The sequence below is a fragment of the Dipodomys ordii genome, unplaced genomic scaffold, assembly GCF_000151885.1.
Source record: "Dipodomys ordii isolate 6190 unplaced genomic scaffold, Dord_2.0 Scaffold16, whole genome shotgun sequence".
NCBI lineage: Eukaryota > Metazoa > Chordata > Mammalia > Rodentia > Heteromyidae > Dipodomys > Dipodomys ordii.
Genome location: NW_012267232.1, coordinates 4,119,258 through 4,140,189, shown reverse-complemented (window position 1 = coordinate 4,140,189; position 20,932 = coordinate 4,119,258). Strand labels below are relative to the sequence as shown.

The 20,932-nt window shown below is 37.3% G+C and overlaps 1 protein-coding gene across 1 annotated transcript in view; it reads left to right on the top strand.

The window, feature by feature from the left end:
• Positions 1-20,323, top strand: part of Gpr137c (G protein-coupled receptor 137C) — a 59,556-nt gene extending 39,233 nt beyond the window's left edge. Inside the window, exons 6-9 of the mRNA XM_013012220.1 lie at positions 16,878-17,027; positions 18,169-18,294; positions 18,455-18,573; positions 20,130-20,323. Of these exons, the coding sequence (XP_012867674.1) occupies positions 16,878-17,027; positions 18,169-18,294; positions 18,455-18,573; positions 20,130-20,307 (573 nt within the window). The 3' untranslated portion in view covers positions 20,308-20,323. The remainder of the gene's footprint in view (positions 1-16,877; positions 17,028-18,168; positions 18,295-18,454; positions 18,574-20,129) is intronic.
• Positions 20,324-20,932: the final 609 nt, after the last annotated feature.

Here is a 20,932-nt window from a genome sequence, read left to right as displayed (position 1 = left end):
GATGTGAAAGATGTGCAGTCTATTTTGTATTTTATACTTTGTTCAATCCAAATGACTTAGTTTGTGCTAAGATGACATCACACCTTAGAGTTGTATTTTCCATCTTATACTTTGATAACATACTTTAGCCTATATTTGTAAGAAATTTATTATAAGCAAGGTTTATTTTTAAACCATCATTGTGAAATTTTATGAAGCTATGGATTGCATAATGTTCCGGAATATATATATCTTGTTTGTTTTTAGATTCAGTACCAACAAAACCAACATTGATTAAGTCCTCCTTTCCTTTGTTATTCAGAGGCAAATATGAAGTTCACCTCTGTTGTCAAAAATAACATGAATCTGGGTACTGGTGGCTCACACCTGAAATCCTAGCTACTCAGGAAGCTGAGATTTGAGGATTGCAGTTCAAAACCAACCCAAGCAGGAAAGTCTGTGAGACTCTTATCTCCAGTTAACTTCCAGAAAACGAGAAGCAGCACTGTGACTCAAAGTGGTAGAGCACGAGCCTTGAATAAAAAAGCTCAGGGACAGTACCCAGACCTTGAGTTCAAGTCCCACAACTGACCAAAAAAAAAAAGGATACTCACTTTTCTTCTTGTTCTACTTCAAATTTCATCTCAACTTCTTAAACACACACACACACACACACACACACACACACACACACATTTATTTTTTATTTTGTATATATCTCTTTAACTGTTTCAAACATCTTTTGCAATGAGATTAATACAAGTAAAAAATTGAAGCTGTATGTACTTTTGTTTATATTCACATTTCTTCATGTGGATGTATTAATTTTTGAAACTAATTCAAAAAGACTTCAGTGAAAGACAGTGTATAAAAGATTAAAAGATGAACACCTGATATTGGAAAGAGAAGGATATAAATCCTAATCTTAAGCAACCAATGTCATCTGTGAGCTTTATTTTCCTGATCCTGGAAACGAAGATGAGGATAACTTGGATCTCTTTGGTTACTATGAGAGTAAGAGTAATATACCCCCTAAGCTTATTGGAAGGATTAAAGGGAAATGCATATAAAGTACTCATATAATGCCTCCTGTGTTTATAAATGTTAGCTAAAACTCTGTGAAGAAAAAGTGATCCTTAAGAAAGAGTAAAAATCAGTGAAGAACTGTATTTTTCTTTTGAGTAGTTTGAGCTTACATGACAATTTGTATGCCATTTCCTTTTATTTGATAAGAGTTGAAGTCTCTGATGTATTATATTTTACATAATATTTGTCTAGTTTTTCTTAGACATTTTGGGGAAAATGCTGACATGAAATTGCTTCCTTTTTTGCCTTGAATCTTTGTCTCTCCCAGAGACAAAGGCTGTAGCAGAGCAAGGAATATTATTTGCATAAAAATCTAAAACTATGAATGTTTCACAAATTCTCCTATCCTTTCATAGAGGAAATGCTGATCTTCTCTGTATCAGTCCAGTTTTAATATGGGCTGCCAAAGCAAGCACTGAAATAACCTTTTAAATTGTGGGTATTTTTCTTTTGAAAACTGCTGTATCTTTTACTATACTCTCTTTTTTTCTTATGTTTATATTGGGATAATAAAGACAATCCTGTCTTTTAACTTTTTTTCCATTGTTAGCATTTCAAGCATGTCTCCTTAGACAAACATTATCAAGTTCATTTTTTTAATTCTTAGTGAACAACATCCTCTTTTATAGGGTAGCTCAGTTTGCATATATTGGCATGATGGTTTCTCAGTGTTAGTCTTTTTTTCCCATTAAAGTGAGTGTGAGTGTGTGTGTGTGTGTGTGTGTGTGTGTTGTTTTTGTTTCCCCCCTCCTCGTCCCCTGGTTCTGGGGCTTGAACTCTGGGCCTGTGCACTGTCCCTGAGTTTCTTTTGCTCAAGGCCAGCATTCTACCACTTGAGCCACAACACCATTTCCAGCTTTTTCTGTGATTAATTGGAGATAAGACTCTCATGAACTTTCATGCCTAGGCTATTTTAATATTTTATTAAAAGGAATATAAGAATGCAGAAGAATTCAAGGGCTGAGGTGGTACATGCCTATAATACCAGCTACTAAGTGACAAAGATGGTTGAATCTTGGTTTGAGGCCAGTTTCTGCAAAGTTACCATAAGACCCTATTTGGAAAAATTAAAAGCCAAAGAACCAAGGACTGACAGTACCACAAAAGAAAAAAGAAAAATATCATGTTTAAAGGACAAAATAACTTAGGAGCACAGAAAGTTTCAAGCCAGTGATAAATGCTTATTCTCTATAGTGGTTCTACAAACAAAAAGAAAAAATGTGATGTTTAAAAGACAAGAATAACTCATGAGCACAAAATGTTTCAAGCCAGTGATAAATGCTTACTCTCTATGATAGCAACTTGGAGTTTCTTTTGTATTATATAAAACCTAAAGATTGAGTGAGAATAAAAGGTAAGCCTTTAAGCTTATTTTTCTGGCAATGGAACCTAAACATTTCATATCTGGGTAAGAGTATAGGAGGAATCACTATCTGGTACTCAAGATCAGCTTGTCTCCTAGCATGCTCTGCCATTTGCACATAATGCATTTTCGTCTCCTTCCTGAATTCCTAACAGTTTCAATTACAGTCATTCCAGCTCTCCATATCTCCAGGGTCTACATTTACCAATTCAATTAAGTATGGATTGATCATATTTAGAGAAAAATTGCATCTTACTGAACTTTTTCTTGTCATTCTCTAAGCCATATAGTGAGATTATTGACATTGTGTTATTTACTACAAATAATCTAGAAATGATTTAAAGTATACAGAAGGATTGCGTCAATTGTAGGTAACTAGTACACCATTTTATGTAAGGACTTGAGCATATATGAATTTGATAACCATGAAGGTCCTGGAACCAATCATTTATAGATATTAGGGAAACATACAAATCTGAAAAATTATGAACATTCTGGTTTCTTGTTTACTTAGACCCTGATCTTAATGTGTTGAGAAGGAAGACAGCATCTGCATCTTTCAGAGCCACAGCAACATTAGCCATACTCTATTTCTAATCATGCAAAGAGACCAACAGATACTAGAAGACTAAATCAGTCTCTTTCGTAACTTGGGACATAAACTAAAGAAAGACAAAAACAATATTAATGTCTCTGTCTATCACTTTGAAATAGAATTTAACTATAATTTTGAGACAGTGGGACAGTATAAACTGTATCATCTTCTATAAATAGCCATGATTGTCACCTTCCCAATTCTTGAATAATTTCTCGCTTGAGATCATTAGAATTTACTCATCAAAGCTGTGGATTTCCTTTAGTTTTCTCCCTTAGTTATCCCAGTTGTTATACTCCCAAGTTTTATTTCCTGTCCTTTTGCTGCACTGACTCACCACTCTTGTTCCATTTGAATAACCTCTGTGTACATTTGAATCTACTCCTAAGCTCAAATCATTTTTCCCCTTATATTTCTGGACTCTATTGTTCTAGGCAGCATTTTCAGTATTGATTTCTTTTTCCGTGGCCAAAAGGTCCATCCAGGACAAGCTCTGTATTCCATAGTGTAGGGTCATAGGAACCAGAGCTCTAATTTCATTGTCTCTTAGCAGCAAGGGACTTTTTAAAATTACCCAGTCTTTATCATTAAAACATGTTTTTAATTTATTAAGAATAGTTTGCTTTCATATTTTAATGCTTATTTGGACATTGTAATTTCAAAATGGAAATAGTATTCATGGGATTTGCAAAAAATATGAACAGAGCTCTGCTGATAATGACTGACATTTCACTTACTGAGTCAACCTTCCACAAACATGATAAATTCTAGACAAAAGATAAAATTCCAGTAACTACTGCAGGTAAAAAGTAAATGGGAAATCTTGGGAAGAAGGTAACCAGGTAGAAGAAAGCCCATATTCTGATTATAAATTCTGTCTGATTTTTGTCCTGTACTGAATTTAACAAGTGCAGGACAGGACACCAGATAGCACAACAATGAAGGAATTTGACTGAGATTACAGTTGCTATCTGTGCATGGTGGGTAGTTTGAGGTATGAGTCAGGACATGTTTGTTGGTTGCTAAAATAAATAAAAGTCAAGCTGTGTGCTGGTGGCTCACACCTGTAATCCTAGCTACTCAGGAGGCTGAGTATCTCAGTTCAAAGCCAGCCCGGGCAAGAAAGGTGGTAAGACTTTTATCTCCAATTAACCACCAGAAAACCAGAAGTATCACTGTGGCTAGTCACCTTGAGCTGAAGAGCTCAGGGACAATGTTCAGGACCAGAGTTCAAGCCCCACAGCTGACAAAAAATAGAAAAAAGAGAAGAAAAGAAAGAAAGTCAATACTTGTTAAGGAAATATGACAGAATACAGAGTCTTTGAATTATGTCATTCATAGTAATAGAGATGGTGAGTTTGATCAAGGTACATTATATATATATATATTATATATATATATATATATACACACACACACACATATATATATATACATACATACATGTATGGAAATAATCACAATAAAACCCTTCAATATAATAAATACATGCTGGGGCTGGGAAGGTGGCTCAGTGGTAGAGCGCTTGCCTTGCATGCATGAGGCCCTGGGTTCGATTCCTCAGCACCACATAAGCAAAAAGCAAAAAAGCTGGAAGTGGCACTGTGGCTCAAGTGATAGAGCACTAGCCTTGAGCTGAAGAGCTGAGGGACAGCGCCCAGGCCCAGAGTTCAGGTCCCATGACTGGACCCAAAATAATAATAATAATAAATACATGCTAATAAAAATGAAAAAAAGATATGGCCACTCAAAATCTTAAGAACCTAACCCAACTTTACTAGACATATGAAGATTCAGGAAATATAGAATTTATACTCAACCAAAAAGCAAAACTCAAAAAAACAATGGAAATAAAACCATACCCCAAAATGACCTAGATTTTGTATTTATCAGACAAAAGTTTTATACTATATTGACAGATGTAAAGGAAATACATTTGGATAAACATGGGAAATCTCAAGAGAAACAGAAACTATTTAAAAATGGGAATTCTATCATTTAAAACTTAAATAAGTCACTTCAGCAAATTAAAAAGGAAAGAAAAGTCAGTGAACTTACAGATAAATCAATAGAAACTATCCAATCTAAAGAATGGGAGGGGAAATAATAAAATGAACAATACTTTAAGATCTAACTATATATAATTAGAATAGTCAATGAAAAGGGGAAGAAAATGAAAAATATTTGAAGAAATGACTTAAATTTACAGTTTTGAACTTAGCAAACCTAATCATGATCAGTGTAAGAAAACTTTACATCTGATCATCATACTTATATTGCTTCAAACTGAAAATAAAGAGAATTTGTTTTTATTATCTTTTAAGTAGTTGTATAGTAGGGTTTCATTTGAACATCTCAATTTATGAGTACAATGCATCTTGATCGTTTTCACCCCTTTTATAATTCTCTCCCATGTCTCCAAGTCCCACCCATACCCTCAGTTTTCCTGATTCCGTTTTCACATATGTACATTGAATATATGAATGCATTCATCTACCCTTCTGTCTCCCTTCATCTACCTCTTTTCCCTTGACCTCATTTGGGATGAGGTCTCTTTATTAGTAAAGAGAATTTCTGGAAGTAGAGTAAAATAAATTGCAAATTTAAATCAGGATGAGTAATTCAAATAATAACTCACTCTCATCACAAAGGAGGCTAGAGGCCTTTTTGGTTTTGTTTTGCCATCCTGGGGCTTGAACTCAAGGTCTGGGTGCTGTCCCTGAGCTTCTTTTTGCTTAGGGTTAGTGCTGTATCACGGTATGCTATAACTCTACTTCTGGCTTTTTGAGTGGCTAATTGGAGATAAGAATTTCTTGGGGACATTTCTGCCCAGACTGGCTTTGAACCACAATTCTCAGATCTCAGCCTCCTGAGTAGCTAGGTTTACAGGCATGAGCCACCAGCACTCAGCAGAAGTGGAGATTTTTTTTAAAGATTAGTTGCTCTTTGAAATCTAAAACCATATTAGTGAACTTTTTGTACACTCTTACAATCTGTTTTGCACTTTGCAAATTTTTGTAAGATGATGCCTCGATCATTTGCTAAATAGATTAATCTTCAAAATGTAATTTCATTAGATAAGGTTCAAAAATCATATGCATCATTATTATACTACCTCATGAAGAGAGTTTAGTTGAGAAAGTTGTCAATCATGGACAAAAGTATGTGCAAGTTTCCAAAAATTCTGATTTTTCTCTTTAAAAATTCAAATTTTCTTTTATTGCCTGTACTTTCAACTGTGCTTCGTATTAAGGAGACAGCTTTTCATGTTTCCAAGCTCTTTGTTGATGTTAATTCCCGTGACATTAACTTTAACATTCAGTCGTGAATTGATCTTCAGTTTCTGTCCTCTTGGATGTCCTGCACTTTCTCCATTATTTCTTCCCCATTTTCTACTTGTGTGTGGATGTGCCCCTTAGATTTCATCAACCAGCTCTCTCCTTGTTTAATGGTTCTTTGGTTCTCTCATTGATTCTTCACTCTCACTGGATTCCTCCCTGAGTTGTTGCTGGTTTTTAAGAGTGGAATGTTGTCTTGATTGATAATGAATTTCATGATCTTTTGCTGTGATCTACGCGTCTGACCTCAGGGTTTGTGGAGGTGGTTGCCATTCGGCAGTAGGTTCAGGGGTAACGGACTGTCGTTTCCTAGTTTCCTTGTGGTCTCTGTGCCGTTGGTGTCCCCCAGAGGGGCTGGAACAGGTTTGGGGGTCCAGCCGTGTGCTGTCTCCAGTGCTATGTCTGAGGGTGTCATAGGCAGGGACGCATAGAAGGGTTTTGTGCTCACCGTGTTGCTGGGAGCTGTCCATGGCGTGCCACACAAGGATGTTCAGGCAGGCTTCTGGGCCGGCCGTGCGTCAACCCCAGACACTGTGGGTGAGGGTGTCCCCTGCGATGAAGCACAGACAGCTTTTCGGAGCCAGGTAGGTGCAGAGCACAGGACTCTGGGCAGGGGCATGCCCTGGCAGGTTTGGGGCGCTGTCTCAACCCTCCATGCTGTGGGCAGGAGCTTCTCATGGGGGAGTGCGGGCATGGGCTTTGGGGTCTGGCTGGCTGCAAACTCCCACCCCACCCCAACTCTGTCGCTGTCTGGTGGCACCGCCCAGAAATGCAATGGTGGGCTTTGGGGCCGCACTGTGGGCAGCCTCCCAGTACTGTGGGCGGCTGGCACCGTGGATGCACAGGCAGGCTAGGCTGGGTGCAGACCCCAGCAGGGTCCCACGTGGGATGCACGCACGGGCTTTTAGAGGCATTAGCTAGCATTAGAGGTCCCAGGGAAGCCTTTTCTTGGGTTAGAGGACCCACCGAGATTGCAGCTCCTGGAGTTAGAAGCCCCGCTCCATCTGGCATTAAGACTCCCCCCAACACACACACCAAACTCTCCTGGGAGTTATAACACCCCTCCCACCCACCCCTCCACCTATACATTCCCTACCCCCTATTATGTGAGGGCTTCACAGTCACACAGAGTATTCGGGTTTGAGCCCCTGCTGAAACCTTTTCTGGGGTTAAGGCCCTGCCTTGTCTATCTTGGCATTAGGGGACCTGCAGAGTCCATTCTGGACTTTGGTAGTTACCTCTTGAGTTGCTTTGCTCCTGGTCTGCCCTGTTATGGCTGCCTTCTCCAGTTCCGAGATTGAGCTGCTTTCTCCCAGGTATTTTGGTGCTGTTCGCTAGTGAGGATGAGTGGCAGAAGGGTAGCAAGGAGGCAGGCCGGTGGGGGGTGGGGGGGAAGGAAGAAAAAGGAAAGGAAAGGAAAAAGGGAGAAAAAAATCAAGATGGCTTTCTGACTGGAGCCTGTGGCTACAGTGCAGTCATGCTGAGCACCTGCTTGGTTTTTTCTATTTGTTTCCCCTATTGTAGATGCTTACATTTGAATCTTCTTGGTTGGTGCCAAACTCTATTATTTCTAGTTTATTTGGTGTGGTCTCTTGAAGTGAAGTTCCGTGCTAGAGGCCATGTTCCTCTCTTTGATCAGAGTGAGCACAGGTTAATCCTTGTTATTACTCCACCATCTTGATTCCACAGGATTGAGATTTTTGGTGACACATGGGCTAAGACAGCCTCAAAAGAAAGGGACAGGGGAGAAGGAGAGAAGGGAGGAAAGAAGGAGGGGCAAAATTCAGATTATATCATTGGCAATAAATACTGCCAGATGCTTGCTTGTAAGTGATAGGCACATTTTGTTCACCATTGAAAAATAAAATGTACTCACCAATTTTTTTTGGGGGGGGGTCGGTCGTGGGCCTGAACTCTGGGCTTGGGCACTGTCCCTCAGCTTTTCAGCTCAAGGCTAGCGCTCTACCACTTGAGCCACAGCGCCACTTCCGGCTTTTTTTTTCTTTTTGCTTATGTGGTGCTGAGGAATAGAACTCAGGGCCTCAGGCATGCAAGGCAAGTGCTCTACCACTGAGCCACCTTCCCAGCCCCTCACTTACCAATTCTTAATAACTGTTTTTCTGCCATAGTTGTCTTTCAAAAGTAAAATAGCATTTTTTGAAAAAGGGGACTATTTCTTTCACGTCAAATGGTTGCATCAGTGGTTTTCATCAAAACAACGATTGTATTTCAGTATGAAGAATAGCTTTAGGGGTACATTTCATCTCATCATACAGAATTTTAAATAAGCATTCTAGAGTCAATATTAAATATTCTCACTTTTGTCGTGAGTATTCTGAAATTGGACTTTTTTATTACAATACTATAGTTTGAAATCAAGACCTCAAGCTTTCTTGGCTTGCTTCATAGTCTGGTGCTTTCCATTTGAGCCACGCCTCCACCTTTGTTTTTTGCTGATTAGAGATGGAGTCTAGCAGACTTTTCTGCCCACGCTGGCTTAAACTCTTGATTCTCTAGATTGTGACCTCTTGAGTAGCTAGGATTACAAGTGAGAGCCACAGACACTCAACTTGACTTTTTTTTATTTTTAATAAAGAGCAGAGTAGTGAAAAATACAATCACTGTAAAGTAACTTACATTGGTAACCCATGAAATGTTTCAATAGCTCCTTAATTTCTAATATGAAAACTTATGAAAACATCATTTAATGTTTTAAGTATTCATCACACCTACATTTAAATTTTTGATTCCTTTTGCTTTAAGCTCTGAATGATTGGTCTCAAAATGATGCTGCAGCTTAACTTGGACCCTAGTACTATTCAAAATTGTTCTGCTGCAGAAGACATAAAGGTAAATTCTTAACATTTATAAAGTCTATTGAAAGGTAGTTTTCATTATATTTTTGTTTCTTATTACGCTTTACACGGTGCCTTTGAGGTAGATTCCTCACCTTATTGAATCAGAGAGCTCTTGACTTGTTCATCATTCTTAGCATCTTAGAAGTAAACAGGAACTGTAGGTTGAAAAAGGTCTTTTAATAGGACTAAAATATACATAACATGAAATTTACCATCTTAACTATTTTAATATATATTTCATTAGCATTATTTCATGTTGCACAGTTATCACCACTGTCCATTTCCAGAGCATTTCCTCATCTCCTACTGAAACACTGTGCCCATTAAATAATAATTCTCTATTCCTAAGATAATACACATTCTTAAATATGAAAATATGTAGTTTTCCTTTTAGAGTAAAATACTAAATCCTAAATTGTGTTTTATATCAATTTTTTAAGTTTTTGAAGAAAATCTCAAATACTACAAGAAAAATTGACATATGTATTTCTTGGTTTACATGTAGGTGTAGGATAAATGAACATTTCAAAATAAAAATTTTTGAATGATAAAGGGTTTTAGTGAATATGGTAGGAATAACTGAAGAAAACTAGCACAGACTGAGAAGTACAGCAAACAAACTGCATTAAAAACCAGATATGTGGGGCATGGAATGTGGCTCAAGGTAGAGTGCTTGCCTTGCATGCATGAGGCCCTGGGTTCGATTCCTCAGCACCACATACACAGAAAAAGCTGGAAGTAGGTGCTATGGCTCAAGTGGTGGAGTGCTAGCCTTGAGTTGAAGAGCTCAGGACAGTGCCCAGGCCCAGAGTTCAAGCTCCACGACCAGCAAAAAAAAAAAAAAACAGATATGTACATACTTATGCCCTAATTCTACTGCATAAGAAATTCTGGAACAGGGGCTGGGAAGGTGGCTCAGTGGTAGAGTGCTTGCCTTGCATGCCAGAGGCCCTGGGTTCAATTCCTCAGCACCACATAAGAAAAAAGCCGGAAGTGGCTCTGTGGCTCAAGTGGTAGAGCGCTAGCCTTGAGCTGAAGAGCTGAGGGACAGCGCCCAGGCCCAGAGTTCAGGCCCCACGACTGGACCTCCCCCCCCAAAAAAGAAAGAAATTCTGGAACACACAAACATATACATGCATACAGAGTGAAAACATTATCATTTATCTTGTTGTCTCTGGAAAATTCTACTGTACACTCAAGAAAGGATGAAGCCAAAGTAAAAACTGAGGTCCTAGTATTTCTTAAATAGTTTTTAGGGTTGTTTTGACATTACTGGGAATTGAACTCAGGGCCTTGAGCTTATTAGGCAAACACTCTACCACTTGAGCCACACCTCCAATCCCTAAATAGCTCTAATTTTGGTCTTTATGGTGCTTGGACTTGACTTTAAGAATCCCTTTTCTTGAACACCACCAAAAAACAAAACAAAGAGAGGCAACAGAAAACATATAGTAAAATTTAAGGTCTAAACCCAAACATATCACTAATTTGCTAAATAAAAAGAAAACAACAAAAATATTTTTAAGGGGCTGGGAAGGTGGCTCAGTGGTAGAGTGCCTGCCTTGCATGCATGAAGCCCTGCGTTCGATTCCTCAGCACCACATAAGAAGAAAAAAAAGCCAGAAGTGGCGCTGTGGCTCAAGTGGTAGAGGGTAGAGCACTAGCCTTGAGCAGAAGAACTGAGGGACAGCGCCCAGGCCCAGAGTTCAGGCCCATGACTGACAAAAAAAAAAAAAAATTTAAGCTTCTGTATCCTGGATCCCCGAATATGCCTTAAACATAAAACACTATTTGGATGGATGATAATACTAAGATGGAAACATATATTATGCATTTGTTTAGCACAGAAGCCTATCAAATAAAATGAACTTGAAGACAAAGAGTATTGCTACATATAAAAATGCACATTTTATTTGCCAAATATAAAAAGGTACACTTTATCAAGAAAAAATATATAATGATTACTATGGGCATAAAACCAAGATAGTAAGTAGAGTAAAAAAATATGATTGTGAGATTTTCAATATGATTGGAGATTTTTGTATCCCACTTTCAGCAATAGATAAAATAGCCGTAGGAAATCTGAACATTCTGCCCTTGAGCTGATTCATGCACAATAGCTGGAGAATACACATTCCTTTCAGTATAGCATAGAATTGGTCATCAAAATAAAATCATACAATTAACTTTAAAGCAAATCTCAACACATTCAAAAGGACTAGAATCAGAAAATACTCTTTGGCTATAATATAATTAGATACTGATAGTAATATGATTACATAGAGGAGATACAAACATATATACATACATACATAGATTATTTAATCCAATTTTAAGTGACCCATAGATGAAAGAAAAAATCAGAAGTGAAATTTAAATTTTTTTCACACTGGAGCCTAATGAAACACATCACAATTTGTGGATGCAGGTAAATAATGTGTGAAGGGAAAGTATAGCTTTAAATACTATATTAGAAAATAAGAAATTGTAATAATATCATTGACATGAATATAACAAGAAAAGAAAACCTAAGCCCAATAAGTAGAAGAGCTAAGCTAGTATGTTTTTTTTAATATATCAACAAATTATGTATTCCTTACAATCACAGGCTCAAAGTCTAATCTGCATAGAAAAAGATAAATGCAAGGCTACATACCTGTGGCTCACACTTGTAATCCTAGCTACTCAGGAAGCTGAAATATGAGGATTGAGGATTTTGTTTTGCCGGTCCAAGGGCTTGAACTCAGGGCCTGGGCAAGTGCTCTACCACTTGAGCCATAGTGTCACTTCCATCTTTTTCTGTTTATGTGGTACTGAGGAATCAAACCCAGAGCTTCACACATGCTAGGCACTCTACCACTAAGCCACATTCCCAGCCCAAGGATTGAGGTTTAAAGCCAACCCAGGCAGACAAATCTAAGAGACGCCTCTCCAGTTCACATGAAAAAAGCCAGAAGTGGTGCTGTGGCTCAAGTGGTAGAGTGCTAGCCTTGAGCACAGAGGCTCAGGGACAGGGCCCAGGCCCTGAGTTAAAGACCCAGAATTGGCACACACACAAAAAAAACTATAATAAAGCCGGGCACTGGTGGCTCATGCCTGTAATCCTAGTTACTCAGGAGGCTGAGATCTGAGGATCGCAGTTCAAACCAGCCTGAGCAGGAAAATCCATGAGACTCTTATCTCCAATAAAGCACTAGAAAATTGGAAGTGCTGCTGTGGCCCACGCAGTAGAGCACTTGCCTTGAGCGGAAGAGCGCAAGGACAGCACCAAGCCCACAGTTCAAGCCCCATGACTGACAAAAAATAAATAAATAATAATAATAATACCTAAATATTGAATGTTGTATCCTAAGATTGAAAATAAAGAAAAGACTCTCACCATTTTTATATTATTCTAATAAAGCAAGGGAAAGAAACAAAATGTTTTTTTTTAAATGGGAATTAAGACATTAAACTGGCTGGAGATAGTAGCACAATCCTATAATCCCAACACTTGGGTGATTAAGGCAAGAGAATCTAGCGTTTAGGGCCAACTTGGGCTACAAAGTGAGACCCTTTTTCAAGAAAAAAGAAAAAGATAAAGTCTCCAATTGCAGATAACATGATTATGGAGAATATTTAAGAAATCTATGTAATAGTCACTGTTACATAATTCTCAGGATAGAAGGTCAAAATTTTAAAACATTATAGTATTTATATGCCAGGAAGAATCAGTTACAAAATGAAAAAAAAAAGCTCAGGGACAGTGCCCAGGCCCTGAGTTCAAGTCCCAAGAATGGCACAAAAAGGAATAAATTTTCCATACCTCTATGTTGAAAACAACAAAATATTTCTTAAAGACCTTAATTAGTGAAGAAATAGTTATATCATGTTTATGTGTAGGAAGAATCAGTATTCTTTGGATTGAAATTGTGAATTTGATCTAGAAATTGAAGGTAGTCCTAATCATGATTTTACAATGATTTTTTTAATAGAAAATGACAAGTTGACAGTCTTCTCAAGCTGTGTATTCTGAATATGTACAGCTTTTTGGCTGTCAGTTATATGACAATAAGGTGATTTGTTTAATGGGAAAAAAGTTGATTATTTTACTCCAAATGTGTATGGAACTGCAAAGAAACCTAAAATATTTAGTGTTTTTTCATAATGCTTCCTGTAATGATGAAACTAGTGCATACCTATAATTTTCAGTATGTTACTAACCATATAAGACTTGAGCATTTAGAAAATTGCTAATGTAACAAGAACTTTTAATTTTATTTAAGCATATTTACATAGAGCTAGTAGGTAGTATATTTAACAGTGTAGTAACTTGAAGTAACCTTGAAAAAAGGCATACTGCATGACTTTAATGCTTAGTAAAGAAAAAAGCTATCATAATTAAGACTGAGTTACTGACATAAGAATAGTTTAATAGAGCCAAGCATGATGACACACACCTGCTAGTCCAGCTACTCAAAAAAGAAGATGAGAATCAGAATGATTGTGGTTCTAGACCATTTTGGACAAAAAGTTAGCAAGATTCCCCACTCAACAAATAAGCCAAGTAGTGGTGGCTCATGGCTGTGACCCACGGGAGGTGTAGTCTGGAAAACCGCAGTTCAAAACAAGCCCTACACAAAAACATGAGACCTATCTGAAAAGTAACCAAAAAAGTAACCAAGGGTGTGGCTCAATTGGAAAAGTAATTGTAACTGTAAGGCCTTCAGTTAAAACCTCAGTACTACTTTAAAAAAAAAAAAGACAATACAAGAGAATTAGAACTTAGAAATTAATATAGACTTCCTACATGACCTTTTGATTTTTGATAAAGGTGCTAAAAGTAATCCAATAGGGATTAAAAATAATTTTTAACTAGTACTATAGCATGGGATGTCCATATGGAATACATTCAACTTCCAAATCCATCCTATACGTATAGAAAAAGTAATTCAAAATGGATCATAGACTTAAATGTCAATGGAAAGTGCCAAAAACTTGTAAAAGAATACTGTGGTGAGGGGGTGGTCTGGGCACTATCCCTTAGCTTTTTCACTCAAGGTTAATGTGCTACCACTTGAGCCATAGTTCTACCTCTGGCTCTTGCTGGTTAATTGGGATAAGAATCTTACAGAGTTTCCTTTATGGGCTGGCCTCAAAGCACAATAGTTAGATCTCAGCCTCCTGAGTCAGTAGGATTACCAGAAGAATACCTTTACAACTTGAGTACAGACAAAAGATTTTCTTTTTTTTTTTTTTTGGGGGGGGGGGTCTGGTCGTGGGGCCTGAACTCTGTGCCTGGGCGCTGTCCGTCAGCTCTTCAGCTCAAGGCTAGTGCTCTACCACTTGAGCCACAGAGCCACTTCTGGCTTTTTTTGCTTATGTGGTGCTGAGGAATCGAACCCAGGGCCTCGAGCATGCAAGGCAAGCGCTCTACCACTGAGCCACCTTCCCAGCCCTACAGACAAAAGATTTTCAAGTCATAGAAAGTAATAGTCACAAAAAAAAACAAGTTGATAAATTAGATTCATTAAACTTTAAAATTTCCCACCAAAAGACGAGACTAAGAAAATCCAAAAGCAAGCCATAAGCTTCATGAAAATATTTCAGTAAACATATCTAACAAGGAACTGGTGTCCAGCACATATAACAATCTCCAACAATTCAATTTTTTAAAAAATATGTTAGCTGGGTGTCAGTGGCTCACTCCTAATCCTAGCTAGTCAGGAGGCTGAGATCAGATGATCACAGTTCCAAACTGGCCCAGGCAGAAAAATCCATGAGATTCTTATTGCCAATAAATTACTCAGAAAAAGCCAGAAATGGTACTGTGGCTCAAGTGGTGGAGCTCCACCCAGGGAGCACCTGAGCAAACCAGGAAGACTTGGTCACCCTCAGCTCTAAAAGGAACTCACAGCCAGGTACGGGTGGCTCATGCCTAGCTAACTAAGAGAGCTGAGACTTGAGGATCACCATTTCAAGCCAGTCTGGGCAGGAAAATCCGTGAGACTCTTATCTCCAATTAGTCACACACACAAAAAAAACCTACTGATATACCCAACAATGTGAACAAATCTTAAAAGCATGCTAAATGAAACCTACAGAAGAGTGTATGTTCTTTAACTTCGCTTACATGAAGTTCTAAAGCAGGCAGAAGTTGCTAAAACAAAAGTGGAGGAGTATTCGCATCTGAGGTCACTGGCTGATGGGGAAGAGCTGTGTGGGAATGTTTTGAATTGATAATATGCTATATTTAGATAGAGGTCTAGGCTACACAGGTGCTGGGTCTTTATTTTCCATCTTGTGATCCTGCATTTTGCAGAATGACTCTTTTGCTAGATAAATAGGCTTCCTTTATTCTATATATGTAACTTAGCTGTATGTTATTTTGTTTTGTTGCTTTGGTGTTCTTTGTTCTTATAACCTGTTTTTAAAAATCATTACAAATTTAAGCAGAGTCTTTCCAGATGATAGCATATTTCTTTCTAAGTGATTATTTCTCAACACAGTGAATATACACATTTGTGATTGTTTTAGTTAATGCTTACAAGATTCTGTTCTCTTGTTCTTGCTATTTTTTAAATGATATGGTACCTTTTTAAAAATAATGCAATGATAAATACTTATAATGCCAGCCATTCAAAAGGCTGGGACAAGAGGACCACTTGAACTTAGTAGTTCAAGACTCTGCATAGAGATTCAGTAAAACTTCTCATCTCAAAAAAAAATTAAATATCTGTATTGGCTTTACATTTGCTTTTTATTAATAGCACCCCTCTCCATTGTACACTCTCCAGTTGAGAACCACTAATGCAAGGAAATTTTTTTTTAATTTTTAAAGCCCTATTTTCACTGTATTTGATGTTGTTATAATTTGTGGAGGGGAAGGGAAAAAACAAATTGTTTAAATAGGGATACAGGTGAACTCATTGCAATGAGATGTACAAGACGTTATATCGAAAAACGAACTTTAGAACTTTGGCATGGGGGAGGGGGGAGGGGTTATGGGGGGGGAGATGGGAAGGGATGGGAAGGGGAAACAAAGGAGGAGGCAACAATGCTTGATAACAAATGTACTCATTACCTTGCCCATATAATTGTAACCCCTCTGTATGGAATTTTCACGATTAAAAATAAATAAGTAAAGCCATAAACTTTTGAAAGTACATTAGAGCACCTTGATCATTTTGTCATGAACACAATGGCATCAATTGGGGACTAGCATCAACTCTGGAATAGAATAAATAGCCTAAGAACTGAATTTCTATTCTCATTTTGTATCAGAAATCAAATGTATAAAATGGGCTGTTTCTAGTTTTCATTCTTCTTTTGACTAAACTGTATCTCTGATTTGCAACAATTAAAGTTTTGATCTTTCGCCAACTTACATACATTAAGGGAATAAGATAACCTTGGCAGAACAAAATATTTCTCCAGCTTCCATTTGGCAAGTAGGCAATGTATGTGTGCACATATTCACATACGTATATTAAACATAAATAGGAATTCCACGAATAGGAATTATAAGGCAAGATAATCAAGAGTTTATTTCAACAGGCCCCCCTCGGTGTTTTCTATGTATGCTTTCCAAGAAGTGACCACAGTGTATGTGAAGAAATAGCTAGCATGTCATGAACAATGTGAAAAATATCATATTGATTTATTTTTATCTCTTTTAGGGTATGTCTTTGTGCCAGACTGTCATTGTAGGCTCTGTGGTCATTCTCCTCTACTCGTCCAGAGCTTGTTATAATTTAGTGGTTATCACCATATCTCAGGATACATTAGAAAGTCCATTTAATTATGGCTGGGATAATCTTTCAGATAAGGTGAGTATTTACCACATATTGCTAATCTGTAGTTAATAGAACTTATAATTAAGCTATCTTTATCTAAGAAAACATTTTAAGTGTTTGACTTACACTTTTATGGCATCTCTGCTCTGTTATCATGTTTAAGGACATGTGTTGTCTTCATTTACATGCAACATTGAAAATCCTACTTTCAAAAAAACTTTTCTCAAGTATTTTCTTTTTGTAAATAGTAATAGTGTCAGGAATGTATTTGTTGCAAACCTGTTGGTCACAAAATTTGAAGTAGTATTTCAAGGCTAGTATTTAAATAGCTCTAGGTAACTTGTCCATAATTATCCATTGAAAACAGTTAATGTATTGTTAGGATAAATATCCTTTGAAGATTTGGTTTCATTTTAGACATTCAAATTAGGACAAGTCTGGCATTACGAGTCTTGGTGACATAAGATCATTCATAATTCCTTTGGTATCCAGCTGTTGGGTAAAGAAATTCTCAGAATTATAGCTATGTATATTTAACTTCCTAGCATTCTCTATCCCTTCCCCAAAAACAGTTTGTGTCATATCTTTCTAGTAATTTAACTTTGTGCTGAATTCACGGCATCCTGGAATACCATGTTGCATTTACCTTTCCAAAGAAAAAGTAAATGAAATCACATTTTCATATTGGTTCCATGTGGTAGATTCTCTTCACTTCTTTCCCTATTTCCCTCTCCCAACACCTGGTACAGCAGGCACAAATGCAATATGTAGATTAGGCCCAAAAGCTTTAAGTAGTATCTAAGCTTAGTGATTTAACAGGGTCCATTTCTCTACAGGTCTAACTCAGGGTGTTGTTGTGCTAATGGAGTTCTTTGTAGTGTCTTCAGACTATGGAACTCCAAAATGAAATCACTCTATATTATACAAAGATTAAAATTATTTTCATAAATTGATACATTTTAAAAGTTAACATCATTGTACTCTACTTAACATTAAAGTATTGTATGTCACTGAAGAAATAAGTGCTGTTTCACTAGAAACCACAAAATACAGAAATTTTTAGAGTTCATGTGCTTGTATGTTAACTTACCCAACTTTAAACAATTGTGGGAGATGATTCCTTCCTTATATAAGAACCAGTTATAAAAACTGCTCTGCCATGCTCCATTTACAGGCTCATGTAGAAGACGTAAGTGGAGAAGACTATATAGTATTTGGAATGGTCCTCTTTCTTTGGGAACATGTACCAGCATGGTCGGTGGTACTATTTTTCCGGGCACAAAGATTAAACCAGAACTTGGTATGATGTCATAATATCCTTATTTTTGGAAAGTCTAAACTATTGATGTTGATTGTCTATTTTTGGCAAAAGGCAAAGCCAAAAAAATCATCATAGCTCCTAGACTGTACTCTTGACTGAAAAGTTAACCTTTATATGCTTTCTAATACTTGGTCCACAGGTACCTGGTGGCATGATAAATAGCCACAGTTACAGTTCTAGAGCTTACTTTTTCGACAATCCAAGACGATATGATAGCGATGATGACTTGCCAAGACTGGGAGGGTCAAGAGAAGGAAGGTAAATATAATCAAAAATCATTTATCCTGAATTAGTATTGAGATAGACTGAAGATAACTGTAAGCTTTAGCCTAACTATTAAAAAGACAACTTGGTAGTTCATATAAATAAGGAAGATCACAGGATACTGGAGAATAAAATAGTAGATGTTACACACATGATAGGTAAGACATGTAATATAAAGAAACACCACCTAGCTGGGTGCCAGTGGCTCACACCTATAATCCTAGCTACTCAGGAAGCTGAGATCTGAGGATCATGGTTCAAATCCAGCCCAGGTAGAAAAGTCTATGAGACTCATCTCCAATTAACCAGCAAAAAAGCTGGAAATAGAGGTGTGTCTCAAGTGGTAGAGCACTAGCCTTGATTGTGCTCATAGACAGTGCCCAGGCTCTGAGTACACACACACACACACACACACACACACACACACACACACACACACACACACACACACACACACACACACACAAACACCTAGTTATACAAAAGGCTGAGGAGTTAGGAGCCAGTTGTAGCTCAGGTGGTAGATCACTAGCCTTGGGCACAAAAGTTCAGGAACAGTGATCAAGTTCTGAGTTAAACCAATATCCCTCCCCCCCCCACCCAAAAAAAAAAGAAAAGAAAAATACCATCTAACTCAAAAGCTTATGTTATTTTTATGGATTAATAAATAGATTAAGTATCTATTTCTGTATTCTTAGTGCTATTCCGAATTCAAGGTCCTACATGAAACTCTTAGAAAGCTTAGGTTTCATAGACATCTCCTATGTTACCCTGTTCCCAAACCATTGTACATTCTTAAACAGTATACTATGAGCTGTGTATAGGAACAAAGAGAAAACCTTAATGCACACTTATATCATTCTTTCAACTTGATACTACATTTTTGGTAATTCTAATTTCATCTGGACAAGTTGCTTAACCTATTTGAGCCTGTTTTTTATGTGTAAAGTAAGGATGATAATTGAATCTATCTTATAGGGTTGTGGCAAGCATTAAAAGAGTGTATACTTATGTTCATACATGCATGTCTTAGAAAACAGCCTAATGAATTATATTGTCATTATCTAATCAATTCTACCAGTTCTGAGAAGCATGCATTCTTTTGTAATATGTGATATTCCAAGAGATTGAAGTCACTAAATTTTATTGAAAGTCATTATGTTATTTGGCAAATAGCATATTTTAGTATATTTGACATGTGTTATGAAATGCATTGACAATGTTAAAAATGCCAGTATGAGCTGGACACTGGAGGCTCATGCCTGTAAATCCTACGCAGGAGGCTGAGATCTGAGGATGATTGTTCAAAGCCAGCCCTGGCGGGAAAGTTCATGAGATTTTCATCTCCAGTTAATCACAGAAAAAGCTGGAAGTGGTGCTGTAACTCAAATGGTAGATGCTAGAGCCTTGAGCAAAAAAATGCTTAGGGGCAATACCCAGGGCCCAGGGTTCAAGACCCAAGACCAGCAAAAAAAAAAAAAAAAAACAGTGTGGTTTTCTCATATTCTGATCACAGTTCTATGTCTTCTTTGCCTTATTTGTTGTTGCAGTTTATCAAATTCGCAAAGTTTGGGCTGGTATGGCACCATGACTGGGTGTGAAAGCAACACTTACACAGTTACTCCACATCGGAATGGACCCATGACAGATACTGCTCCTTTGCTTTTTACTTGTAGCAATTTAGATATCAACAGTCACCACAGCTTATATGTAACTCCACAAAACTGATAGCCTTTCCAAGTGTGATTCCTGAATTGTTTTCCATGAATGTGTATGCATAATGTGTTTAAATTCCATCTACATCAACATTCCATTATCATTTATAGCTAAAAACAAAATTCTGGAAATGTAGCTGTTTGGTGGAGAACACCACTGATTCTTTGGACCTCTGTACAGTAAAATTAAGTAAAATGGAAAGTTTGGTGTAGGAAAGAATAAAAATTAGATCATAAGGTACGTGTTGGCAAACATCTTGACTTCAAACATCAAATGCATATTTGCCTATTTGCACTTTTATCTTTGTTCTGAAGATTACACTGCAGCCCCAAAGTCATACTCCAGTGCTCCCACTGGGATACTATTGTATACCAAATTGGAAGGCAGTTTTTCTACAAAAATTGAAGCCTATATATTCAGCAGTGCCCTTACCCAATTACAGTTTTAGAGCGTGAAGAATGCACCAACTAAAGGCATAAATGTGTATCCTTCTTTTCAAATAGCTAAAAATAAGAAATCATTGGAAACAGCATGCCTTTAAAATACCAACTGAAATTATTCAAATCATTTTAAATAAATGACAGTAGTAATCCTTTCCAGTGATGACCAAGAGTGGTTTGTGGAAAGCCACAGTAAT